Below are 12385 nucleotides of genomic sequence, written 5' to 3'. Positions count from 1 at the left end.
ATGCCCAGCCTTGCCTTGGCTTGTTTCTAGCCATCTTTTCTTAAATCATCTTGTCTCTCTTTTGCTGCTGGGCTTTTATCTTTCTCTATTTCTGTGTACCTTTCTTTACTTCTTACGTGTGGCTTGCTGTGTGTCTGGGTGGCTGGCCCTGGAGTCCTCCTCGCCTCCTTTAGCTCTTTGATCTCCCCTTCTCAGATTTCTCCTCCTAAATATTTATTCTCTCTGCCTGCCAGCCTCACCTATCCTTTTTCCTGCCCAGCTCTTGGTCATTCAGATCTTTATCAGACCAATCAGGTGTTTTAGACAGGCAAAGTAACCCAGCTTCACAGAGTTTTAAAAAATGCAACATAAAAGAATACAATACATCTTTGCATCATTAAACAAACGTTCCATAGCATAAACAAATGTAACACATCTTCAACTAATATTCCACCACAGGCATGCTCTGATATGTTTGGGTCTATTCCTTGGTAATTTGTTATTCTGTTGTCAGTTTATTGTAGGTTTATGATGTCCCTGTGTCTCTAGGGCAAGACCCTCTACGTATGCCTGTTTTTGCTTTGTCAGTACCCGAACAACAGTTTATCATGACTTCAGGATGTCTCTGCTTCTATAGGGCAGGTCCCTTACCTTATGTTAATTTTGCTCAGGCCTCAGTTATACTCAGTTAAGAGATTCCCCAGAATACTATTGGTGTTTTCATGCCAATTACATCTTCATCTGTAGCTTAATTTAGAGGAGCTGATGAGTTACCCAGTTTTCCTACCATGAAAATAATCTCTCTCCACGTTTTGAGTGTCTCTGTTTTCTTTCTTTCTTTCATTTTTGTCTTTTTGAGATAGGATTTCTCAGTGTAGCCTTGACTTTCCTGAAACTCACTCTGCAGACCAGACTGGCCTTGAACTCACAGAGAACAACCTGCTTCTGCCTCTAAAGTGCTGGTACTAAAGGCTTGTGCCACCACTGCCCAGCTCCATTTTCTTTATTAAAATTAAAGAAAAGAGGGGCTGGAGAGATGGCTCAGCGGTTAAGAGCATTGCCTGCTCTTCTAAAGGTCCTGAGTTCAATTCCCAGCAACCACATGGTGGCTCACAACCATCTGTAATGAGGTCTGGTGCCCTCTTCTGGCCTTCAGGCATACACACAGACAGAATATTGTATACATAATAAATAAATAAATAAATATTAAAAAAAAATTAAAGAAAAGAAAACAGGCACTCCACACCTAGATAACGTGATTGTCTTAGTTAAGGCTTCTCTTTCTGTGACAAAGATACTGTGACCAAAAAGCTAGCTAGGAAGTAAGGAGTTGATTTGTCGTATGCTTCCACATTGCTATTTATCACTGAGGGAAGCCAGGGCAGGAACTCACACAGGGCAGGATCTGAGAGACAGGAGCTGATGCAGAGGCCATGGAGGGGATGCTGCTTACTGGCTTGCTTCCCATGGCTGGTCTGCCCACCTTCTTATAGAACCCAGGACCAGCAGCCTAGTGGTGGCACCACCTACATGATCTGGGCCCTCTGCCATTGATGGATAAACGAGAAAATGCTTTATAGCTGGATCTCAGGGAGGCATTTCCTCAGCTGAGGCTCCTTCCTCTGATGACTCTAGCTTGTATCAAGTTCACACACAAAATTACCCAGTAGAGTGATAGTTTTTGCTTGTTTGTTAAGGCTTTTAAAATCTTTTTTTTTTTAATTTTTTGATGGTGTTTGAGATTGTTCTATACATGTTCTTTAAATTGAAGAGAATGTATTGAGAGGAACTTTGCACTGCTTAGCCCAAAAGGAGGTGACTGTGGTGGGCATGGAGCATAGTGTTATAGATAACGTGAGGGTGAAAGAGAAACTCTGGCCGGAGGTTTCCTAAGTTTTTGATATTTTGTAATAAAAATTCCCACATTAGCTTCCCTTAATCTCAATGTCAGCCTGTTACCCTCAGGGAGCACGTGATTTTCTAAGTGGATCCCTCCAAGGTTCTGAGCAGTGTCTGTGTGCACTGGTGTCTTGGTGAACTCATGGCATTGATTTCACGTAAGCGTTATGATATTAAGAAATTCATCACCAGGCAGTGGTGGTGGTGGTGCACGCCTTTAATCCCAGCACCTGGGAGTGCTGGAGTCAGAGGCAGGGGGTCTCTGAGTTCGAGACCAGCCAAAAAAAGGAAGTAGTTCATCCCAATCCTGTTTGAAAAGCACATCCCAGTGTCCTAATTTAGGCTAGTGTTGATGCCTTTGAGGAGTCTAGGGGGTCGTAGGAGGCCCATGCAGTTTAACCAAAGCTCAGGTGTGCATTGGATTTTGTTTCTATTAGGCCCTAGCCCTTCAGAATGAGTTTGGCAAGGGTTTTGGATCCTGCCTCCAGGTTCCTACCTTCAGTGAGCAGCCACAGTGTAGAAATGTAACCCAAATAAACCCCTTCCTCCCCCAGTTTGCTTTGCCCATAGTGTTTTACAGCAATAGAAACCCTGACCAAGATAGACTGTAACCTGAAACTGTGAGCTAAGAGAAACCCCCTTCTTCCCCTGAGTTGCCTTTGTTAGGGTATTTTATCACAGTGACCAGGAAAGAAGCTCAGGCAGAAATTGGTTCCGAGAGTTGGGTAGTTGCCGTGGTAAGCCTTGCCATGACCATGTGGCTTGTAAGCCTTTAGAAATGCTTTGTGGGAGGAATGTGGAAGAAGTTTATAACTTTGGGCTTAAAAAACCATTGGATGCTGTGTGAAGGATTTAATGGGCTGCTCTGATAGGAACTCGGAAGACGAGTGCTGAGAGGAGCATGGGCAGTGGAGATCCGGCTCTTCAGGCTTCAGAGGGAACAGAGTTCTAACAGGAACTGGGATGGGACAAATCTTGTGATTTTTTTTTTTTTTTTTTTTTTTTTTTTTTTTTGCCAAGAATTTGACTGCATCTTTCCTGTCTTGTGAAAACTTGAGTAGGATTAAGTTTGAAGGTTGATGGACTAATCTTTGTTTGGCAGAGGAGAGTCAAGGCAGGATGGTATTCAGGCTGGTGCTGAGGAAGCAGCCGTAAGTGGTAAAGAGATCAGCACCATTGTAGAGAAGCCTGTCATGTTATACTGGGACAAAAGGAAGGATATCGCAGGGTAGGACCTCACCTACCTATCCTGTAGAGAAACAAATTCATTTAAAGGAATGAAACTTAACCTGAAAGGGTTCCTTGCTCCTTAAGAACACCTTCCCAGGAGAGTCTGTCCTCAAGGTCTGCGTTTAGTGTGGCCCTAGGAGCCTGGTTACACCTTGAGCTGGCAGCAGAACTTAGCATTGTAAGCTTTGTATACTTGGTATTGGTTTTAAAGACAAAGATGCAAGGATTATGAAGAGCAGCTGAGGCCAGGTACTCTGTGGCAGGGTTGTAGTCCCTGTGAACAGGCCGTTGTGTGGAGCTGTGAAGGTGAAACCCCAGGTTCAGTGGAGACCCTAGGATATCAGAGCTGCCAAGAGCATAGGACATCTGCCAGGGAGAGTTGCAGGTGTCAGCTGGAGCCAGCATGAGCTTTAGAAAGAAGCTGGAGGTGCTGCAGCTGGCAGAACTCAGAGCGTCAGGGATACCCCAGCCTTTTAGAGCTAGATGTTTATGCTCTAAATTCCAAATGCTGGACAGAAAGGTGTAGGGTTTGGTATTTCACCTGACAGATTTTAGTTTTATTTTGGTGTGACTGTTTTATTCCCTGGTTCTTCCCTTTGAGAATAAAACATATTTATTCTTGCTAGTATATGTTTAAAGTATATAGCTTGTTTTTATTTTAGAGGCACTCACAGTTAGATGGGATTTTAAAGTGTTGGAATTTTTAAAGACTATGGAGAACTCTTTTTAAAAATGATTTATTCTTATTTTATGTGCATTGGTGTTTTGCCTGTAAGTATGTCAGTGCAAGGGTATCAGATCTCCTGGAACTGGAATTACAGACTGTTGTGAGCTGCCATGTGGGTGCTGGGAATTGAACCTAGGTCCTCTGGAAGAGCAGCCAGTTCTCTTAACCACTGATCCATCTTCTCCAGTCTGACTGTGATGACTTTTAAAGTTGTGCTGTGCTTTATATTCTGAAAGAAGCATGAGATTTTGGGGACAGGAGTTGGAAGAATATGGCTTAGAGAGATGTGTTTGTGCGTCCAGTTGACCAGGGGCGGGGATTTAAGACAGTATGTGTGTATATGTGTGTGGTGACGTGCACATGTAAACCACAGCATGTGTGTGGAGGTCTGAAGACCATTGGCCAGGGAGTTGGTTCTCTTCACCCACCTTGTGGGTCCTAGGGATCAAGCTGAGGCTGTCCGGCTTGGTAGCAGATACTTTTACCCACTGAGCCATCCTGCTGCCTTGTTTTTTTCTCCCAGCTGTTTTGGCAATTACTTTCCTGAGTGTCTTTTATAAGGCTTATTGTTTCATTGGAGTCATTCCTAGCTGTTTTATGTAATTTTGTTGCTATTATTAATGGGACCATCATAAATTATAAATGCCACCTCTGGGGACATATGAAAATACAGTTGGTTGCTAGCCTTTTCTTCAGCTCTCTGCATTTGGGAAGATCGTTTTCTTCCTTTGTTAATATGAATCCTCCAGTGGGTGTTCTAGTTGAGCTTTTCTTTTTGAGTGTTCTGCATCCATCGAATTGTGTGGGTTTCCCCCTCTTCATTAGATTTTCAAATGTTAGACCACATCTGCATTCCCAAGATAACAGCTCAGCACAATGAGCTTTTCATATGCTAGTGGATTTGGTTTGCTAATAGTTTTGTAAGATTTTTAAATATGTGTTGTGAGACTCTTCTGTAATTTTTCCCTTTTCTCATTGTTTTTGGTTTTGGTAGCAAATTTTTCCTTATAAAATAAATGATATTATATCAAGTTAATAGTGTTTTTCTCCCTCTCTTCCTTCTCTTTTTCCTCTCTTTTTCACATTAACCTCCACCCCCATTTCATAACTAGGAATTAAACCCAGGGCTTTGCGTATGCTCGGCAAGGGCTCCACAGCTCAGGTCCATCCCCAGCTCTGGGTTCTTTTATTCGACAGCAGCAACCAGGCTATGCCAGTGGCACCAGCTTGTCCCATCAGCACTCTTAACTTAAACGTTTCCACTTCCGTGTTGGAGGTCAATAGTTGGATTTCTTTCCCAGTTCAATTTGAGATTCTTCCGTTAGCATATGAGTGAATCAGAAGGAATCTACAGATGTGGCCCATCCACATAATGGAAGGAGAGGTGAGTCCTGGGCTCCTGGAAGGCACCAGGTCTCCCTTTCTCTCTTTGCCTTGTTTGTTTTCAAGGCTGCGTAGTTTGTTTCCTTGGTTCCTCCTCTCCCTTCTTGGTATGGCAGTTCATATTTTATTTTCCCTTTAAAGTTCTTGGCCTTGCCCGACAGATATTTGGTAACTGATGCAGTTTGCCGTCGTGCTTAAATGTGCTTTCCTGTGTGATCGTCCATTCCTTTCTTGAGTAGAAGACCTGGACTTCCCCACTTCTCAGACGTGACTCACGGTGGCCAGTAGTTTCTCAAGCAGTGCACGCATGAAGTGCACTGTGGGCTGAAGGGGCCTCATTTGGCAGAGTGTTTTAGAGCCCCAGAATTCAGGTCGAGCAATGACCAGATGGGCATGGAGATAGAGCCGTCACTAGGGTTCTTGGCCAGTCAGCCTAGCCAACTTGGTGAAGTTCCAGGCCAGTGACAGACCCTGTTTGCCTGAGCTATGGTTTCCTATTGCTGTGATAAGACACCATGGTCTAAAGCAACTTGAGGAAGAGAGTTTATTCCAGATTATAACACTTAAGTCATACTCTGTCATGGAGGGAAGTCAAGCAGGAACCTTGAGGTAGGAACTGAAGCAGAGGCCGTGGAGGGGTGCTGCTTACTGGCTTCTTTCTCATGGCTTGCTTAACTTCTGTCTCATAGCATCCAGGGCCAGCAGTCTAAGGGTGGAATTTCCCTCCGTGAGCTGGGCCTACCCAGTCAATCAAGAAGATGCACAACAGGCTTTCCTACAGGTCAATCTGAGGGGCATTTTCTCAGCGGAGATTCCTCTTCTAGAGTGTCTCTAGCTTGTGTCAAGTTGACATAAAACTAGCCAGCAAGCCTGAGAAATGACACCTGAATTTGCCCTCTGCCCTCTGCATGCATGCGCATACATGTGCTTGTGTGTACCTACACATACACACGGACACATACACAACACAGCTGTCATTGTTCAGTTTGTGTGTGACCCTCTGAAACTGTTTTGAACTTGGCTTTTGGATTCTTCATGTTTAACTTTGCTGTAACACACCAGTTCTAGCTGTACCCCCAGCCCTGAGACCTTCTGTGCCCCGAGGAGTGGGGTCTGCACCATCTTCTTGTTCCTCAGCCATATGCTGGCAAGCTTTGTCTCTGGGGATGTTAAATGAACCAAAGGACAGGGATGTCACAATAATAACATTCTCCATCCCTAGGGACCATTTCTCCCCTCTGTTCCTTGAGTCAGCTCAGGGTTTCCCAGCTCATTGATTTCACCTCTGTCCCTCAGAGTCCCAGCTCTGTGGTCCCTCCTTGAGCTGCTCAGTATGAATAGCCCTCCTCTGCCTCCAGGACACCCTAGGGCCTCCTTGCCTGTCCTGTCTCCCAGCACCAAATTAGCTGCTTGACATAATGAGTTTTCTCTACTAAGATACTTCATGGGGACCCTCATTGATATGCCAGGAGGAGCAAACCTGTCAGTTCCAAATCTTGTCAGAATCCCATATCACATCTGGAAGAACCTTCTGATGATGGATCTGGTCTCTGTTTAGAGCCAAACTCTCGTTCAGCATCTGTTTGGTAAGACTGTATGGACACTTGATTTTTTCCTGGCATGGTGGAAGGGCAGAGATAGGCGCTACCAGGACAGACTAAGTCCCTGCCTGACTGGGGCCTGCAGTCTAGGGTTGAGGCTTCTGGGTTAGGAATTTTAAATTTTAACAACACAGGCAGCAGGGGGGTGGTTATAGAAATTACATTATCCCAAAATGCAAAGCTTGGACTTATTGAAGGAATCAATCAAGAACACGGGAAAGTGGTTCTGAGATGGAGACAATGCTCAAACAGCTCTGACAGAACCTGGGTCTAGCACAAATGGAATTCAACATCAGAAAGGCAAAAAAAAAAAAAAAAAAAAAAAAAAAAAAAACAAAAAAACACAACCTGATTTAAGGTGGACAAAGGACTCAGGATGACACCTTCCCAAAGAAGATACTCAGATGCTGAAAGCATGTGAGAAATGCTCAACCCCATTGTCACCAAGCAGGTGACAATGACTCTAGTGCAGTGCAGCACACTCAGCCCAGTGGGGTGACCACTGCCAGAACTGGACAGTGCCAGGTCCTGGATAGGACTTGTGAAATTTGAACTGTGTGCACGGCTGGTGGGAATCCATGGTGGAACAGCCACTATGGAACAGTGTGGCAAGTCCTTAAAATTCTTTTAAATAGAATCACCTTATGACTGAACAGTTCCACTTCTGGTATAGCCAAAAGAATTGTAAACAGAGACTAGAATAGAAGTTTGTACACCAGGGTTTATATTTATAGCTGGATTATTTCGGCAGCTAAGATATGGAGGCAGCCTAAGTGCCCTTGAATAGATGACTAGAAAAAGAAAATTTAGCTACTTCATACAGTGGAATTCAGCCCCAAAAAGGAAAGAAATCCTGACACGTGCTGCAGTACAGATGAGCCTTGAGGACATTATGGCCAATGAGACAAGCTGGTCACTAAAAGATGAGGATGCAGAGGTTCTGCTTATACAAGGCCCCAAGTGGCCATTATCAGGCAGAGAAGGCGGACATGGGGAGTTCCATGCGGGAAGGTGAGACGGTGCTGGCTGTGGATGGAGGTGGTGACTGCCAACACTGGTGTGCTCGGCACTACTGAGTAAAGCCCTGAGCTTTGTGTCGCTGAGTGCTGATGTCTGAAGACTGCCCTCCAGGTGCCCTCTCTGGGGAGTCTGAGTGCTGTAGAGCCAGCCCCATGGAAAGTGAGTGTATTGCGGGGGCTTATGGACCATTGTGAGGGGTTACTACAGGACTGGGACATCTTTAGGCAGCTGCATCACTGAAAAGCCCATTCCAGCCTGAGTGAGGACCCACGAAAGCTGCATCCCGGGAGCTCCTCACCTAACAGCTCACTGCTCCCACAACCTGGGGTGTCTGAGACTTTGCGAGTCCTTCCAACTTAGTGAACTGTTCGAGCCAGATGACCTGTCTGCTTGCTTGCACTCTCTTGCTCCTCTGCCCCTCCCATTTTCTAAGATGTGTGTGTGTGTGTGTGTGTGTGTGTGTGTGTGTGTATGTATGCGTATGTGCCAGTGGAGGCCAGAAGAGGGTGTCCTATCCCCTGGAACCAGACTTAAAGGTGTTTGTGATCCACCTTTTGTGGGTGATAGGATCCAGACTCGAGTCCTCTGACTTCGCAATCATGTACATTTTGTTACCTTCCTAAGTCTTTTCAGTCCCCCTCCTCCTTCCGGGAGGGATGTTGAGTTGGGAAGAAATAACAGCAAACACTGTCATTTCCTGGAGGAAGAAACACAAGCATCTTGTTGGAATGATCTTCAGACACTGGTTCGGGTGTTCTTAGCTGCTAAAGTGATCATCAGATGACACGAGCCCAGGTGTGAGGAAGACAGCCTTCACACTGACTTACTCTGCACACACTTTTGCTGTGTAGCCACCAGTATCAGTCCACCTGAGACCGGCTGTCTGTGTGTGGCTTGGGAAAGCAGGGCGGGCCTTATCGTCCAGGGTACACAGTTGGTAAGTAGCAGCAGATAGCTAGAGATCCTGGGAGGACTCTTGCAATTTTACATATGTTGTGGTAAATATTTTAATTAAAATGTACCAAACAGTGACTTCAACTGAACCTCCCACAGTGCTGCTGGGCTTAGCTTTTCCTTGAGTGGAGCACAGAGGACAGAACTGATCATCTCTTCCAACACTGCTTACCTAACACATCATTTCCTTTGTGTTTAGGGCTCAAAACTGGGGCGAGGAGTTGCCCTGGCTCAGACTTCACAGCGCACCTCAGCTCGAAGATCCTTTGGAAGGTCTAGGAGGTTCAGCATCACGCGCTCCCTTGATGATCTTGAGGTAGGTGGATTGGACTTGCTGACCACTGTGGGCCTTGGCCACTCTTTCCCCTCTGTTCCCCTCTAGGGCTCTGGCCCTCCCCTCTGGGAGCCTGCTGGACTCTGCCCCCTCAGCAGGAGCTTCTAGAGCACATGCTTGACTGTCCCTATCCCTCAAAGTACCTGAGTCACCTGGATCCCCACACTGGGGAGCCCTAGTCAGACAGGAGTGTGTTTAATCCTGTGGGACAGTTGAGGTAGGGCCCATTTCTGTTCCTTCCTATAGTCCCGATCAGCCAGATCAAAGGCCATTTTAAGAATCCGTTTTATTCTTCTGGGAAATTTTAGGCTTCCAGGAACTAGAGGGAAGGAAGTACAGACCCTTATGCCACCATCAAGTGAGGACTTGTCACAGCCAACGGGCACTGCGGGTGCACTGCTGTTAATGACAGCACAGCAGCACGGACAGGCGGGATCTCTCCTGTGTGGGGCACGTGTGCCATGCCATGCCATGCTAGCCCACACAGCACACACAGAACAGTGACAGCTCCCAAGGGCCTCTGTCTCTTCCTGTCCCCCCCATTTGCACCCACAGATCATGCTGCCGGGTTTCCTGGTTTATGAATCTGATGGGCACAGTTGCCCGCCATGCATTGTTCTGCCACTTTCCAAACGCAGGCCATTTGCTCTCAGGATTTATTTAAGGCTTTCTGTGGCATGATCTATAACCCTGTGGTGGTTAGACTCCTCTGTCTGGTGGAAATGCTGGGGAAGATAAAGCGTCTGCTCTAAGGAAGCTGTGAGTGTTCCCCTAGACATTTCCTCCTGCACACGTGTGGTGGTGCTAGGACAGCTCTGTAAGTGGAAGAGCTGAGTGACAGGTGTCCATGTACATCCCTAGTGACGTGAAGACCAGCTGCAGGGCTGTTTCATGGCATAGAAGAGAAAAGTCAGTAACTGGTGTTAGATGCGAGGCTGTGCGGCAAGGTCTGGCTGGGCCTGGGGACCCAGGAGAAGGTAGATTATAGCTCGCCTGCCTCCAGGCGGTGGTTCCTGCCAGGGGTGCTTGTGTCTCCATTTGTGTGAGAAGAAGGCCTCAGTGGTCTGAACCCTGAGCATGGTGGATGTCTGAGAAACTGTTGTAGAAGTTTGGGCTACTGCTTTGCTTCTCTTCATCTTTAGGAATGTGCTGGTTCTTCCTGCTGGCCGGCAGCTGGAGTCTTGCTGTTGTCTGCAGTGAGAAGTGAGCATGGGCTGGTGTTCCAAGCCTCTCCCTGCTGTCTTCAGAGTATCACAACAAGAGGTTGTCAGTGTGGCCACTGGCCTTGAACTCACAATCTGCGTGGCTTCCTAAGGGATAGGATTGCAGGCCTGTGTCAGCGTGTCTTGCTGACATGGCCTCTTTACAGATAGGAAGCCCAATTGTAGACCAGCTATTAAATGCTTCTTGGGCCACATGAGAGTGAAGCTGTGACTTTTTGTCATATGGGTAGCCTCTTATTTAAACTTTCTGAATTTCTCCTAAAGATTTCAAAGTGCAGAAGCTACAAATAGCCTGACCACTTGGGGACTGGGGCCTGTCCGTCTGTGCTCTGCTTGGCTGCTGTGGCAGGTGTGCTAGGAACGTCCTCCTAGTCTCTGCATCCGCGGGCTCCACCACCCTGGGGTGCAGCTGACCCTGGCGACCAGGGCTGCTGTAGAGTACATCAGAGTGCCGGGATGCTGTCCCGATGACTAGATAGTGAGCAGCTCTGCTCTCTGGAGGCCACATGTCAAGCAGCTCTCTGTGGTCAGCGGGTAGCTGGAGCTGAGACTGCCTCGCTGGATGATGTACAGTGCCACCCCTGTTGTCTTGTGCCTCTTAATCCTGGCACTCTCTGGCTACTGCTGTATGTCAGCCCTGTCCTTCTAAGGACTCAGATAGTGGTCTAGGGATGGTCTGTGATGGATGCAGCCATGTGGGACAAGCTGTCCATGCTCTTGTTCTCTCCTGCCTTTCTGAGGCCTCCCTCCCTCCCCATCAATCCTTTTAGCTGAGGTCTTCCAGCCGCATCCCCTGTCCTCCTCACAAGCCTTTACATAGTCTTACCTGGGCTTATGCTCCTCACACACAAATGTGGCCGGGTGACCCTGTCACTATCTGTTCTCTCTGGGCATCTGTTTTTGATCCACTTCATCCTGAGGTGACCTATTTGTTTCTCTGTGTCTTCCACATTGGCTGGTTACGAGCACTTCCCTGTGTGGCCATGGTGTGATCCCCTGGATGTGAGTGACATGGGGTCTGCAGCCTGCTCCTTCCTGCCTGGGCGCATCCTCATCGTGCTGGACTTGTCTAGGGAAAGAACCAGTACCACACTCACGGATGGTTTGGTGCCTAGAAACTGACCATTGTCCCGTGTAGAAACTTTGTGACCATCTGGCCCAGCAGCACCAGGAGCTGCTTTTTGGCAGCAGGAAGCAGCAGTAGGAACACAATATGTGAAGAAGGATCTGAGCCATGTTCCCAAGGGAGAGCCAGTCAGCATCTAGAGCCCAGACAAGCTTCCGGGCTGTGACTTCTCTGTGGCTGGTGAGAGGTCTGTGGTAAAGCCTTGTCTCTCCCTAGGACGGGACGTCCAACTTCTGATCACTCTGCTGGTTGGCAGCCCTGAGTGCAGATCTGTCTCTTACTCTCTGGGTTCCAGTGCTGGATCAAGGCCCATGGACTTGCTGCTGCTTGGTGGTATCATGAGCCCTGCAGTGTTGTGATGATCCAGGGCCTCGGGTTGCCTCTGACTGTCCCGTGACAGGGTGGGAGCATTGTTGGGTGGAACAGCTGCATATGTCCCCAGCATGCTGTCTCACAGTATTGTGACTATTTGAGTTTCTTTTCAAGTTGCTGTGATCAATATCCTGGCGAAGGAACATAATGGAGAAAGGATTTGTTTTGGGTCACAATTCAAGGTTATGGGTCATCATAGCAGAAACATCAAGGTGGTCTTTGTCCTTGACGCAGCTGGTCACATGGAATCTGCAGTCATGAAGCAGGGAGTGACCAATGTGTGTGCGTGCTAGTGCTCAACTGGCTGTCTCAGTTTGTATAGTCCAGGATCCTCTGCAGGGAACGGCTTCACCCATGGCCAAGATGGGGTTCCCCAGCTAGGAAGCAGTAGAGCATGCCTTAAGAATCCTAGCAGAGGGCTGGAGAGATGGCTCAGTGGTTAAGAGTATTGCCTGCTCTTCCACAGGTCCTGAGTTCAATTCCCAGCAACCACATGGTGGCTCACAACCATCTGTAATGAGGTCTGGTGCCCTCTTC

At 47.3% G+C, this 12385-nt stretch overlaps 1 protein-coding gene across 3 annotated transcripts in view; it reads left to right on the top strand.

Moving 5' to 3' along the window:
- Rgs12 (regulator of G protein signaling 12) overlaps nucleotides 1–12385 on the top strand; it is a 92174-nt gene that overhangs the window by 28398 nt on the left and 51391 nt on the right. For all 3 annotated transcript variants that reach the window (XM_038313264.1, XM_042054170.1, XM_038313269.1), the window contains exon 3: nucleotides 8993–9109. In XM_038313264.1, the coding sequence (XP_038169192.1) occupies nucleotides 8993–9109 (117 nt within the window). The remainder of the gene's footprint in view (nucleotides 1–8992; nucleotides 9110–12385) is intronic.

This window comes from Arvicola amphibius, chromosome 1, assembly GCF_903992535.2.
Source record: "Arvicola amphibius chromosome 1, mArvAmp1.2, whole genome shotgun sequence".
NCBI classification, from domain to species: Eukaryota; Metazoa; Chordata; class Mammalia; order Rodentia; family Cricetidae; genus Arvicola; species Arvicola amphibius.
The sequence above is the reverse complement of the archived record's forward strand: the minus strand, read 5'-3'. Positions and strand labels throughout refer to the sequence as shown.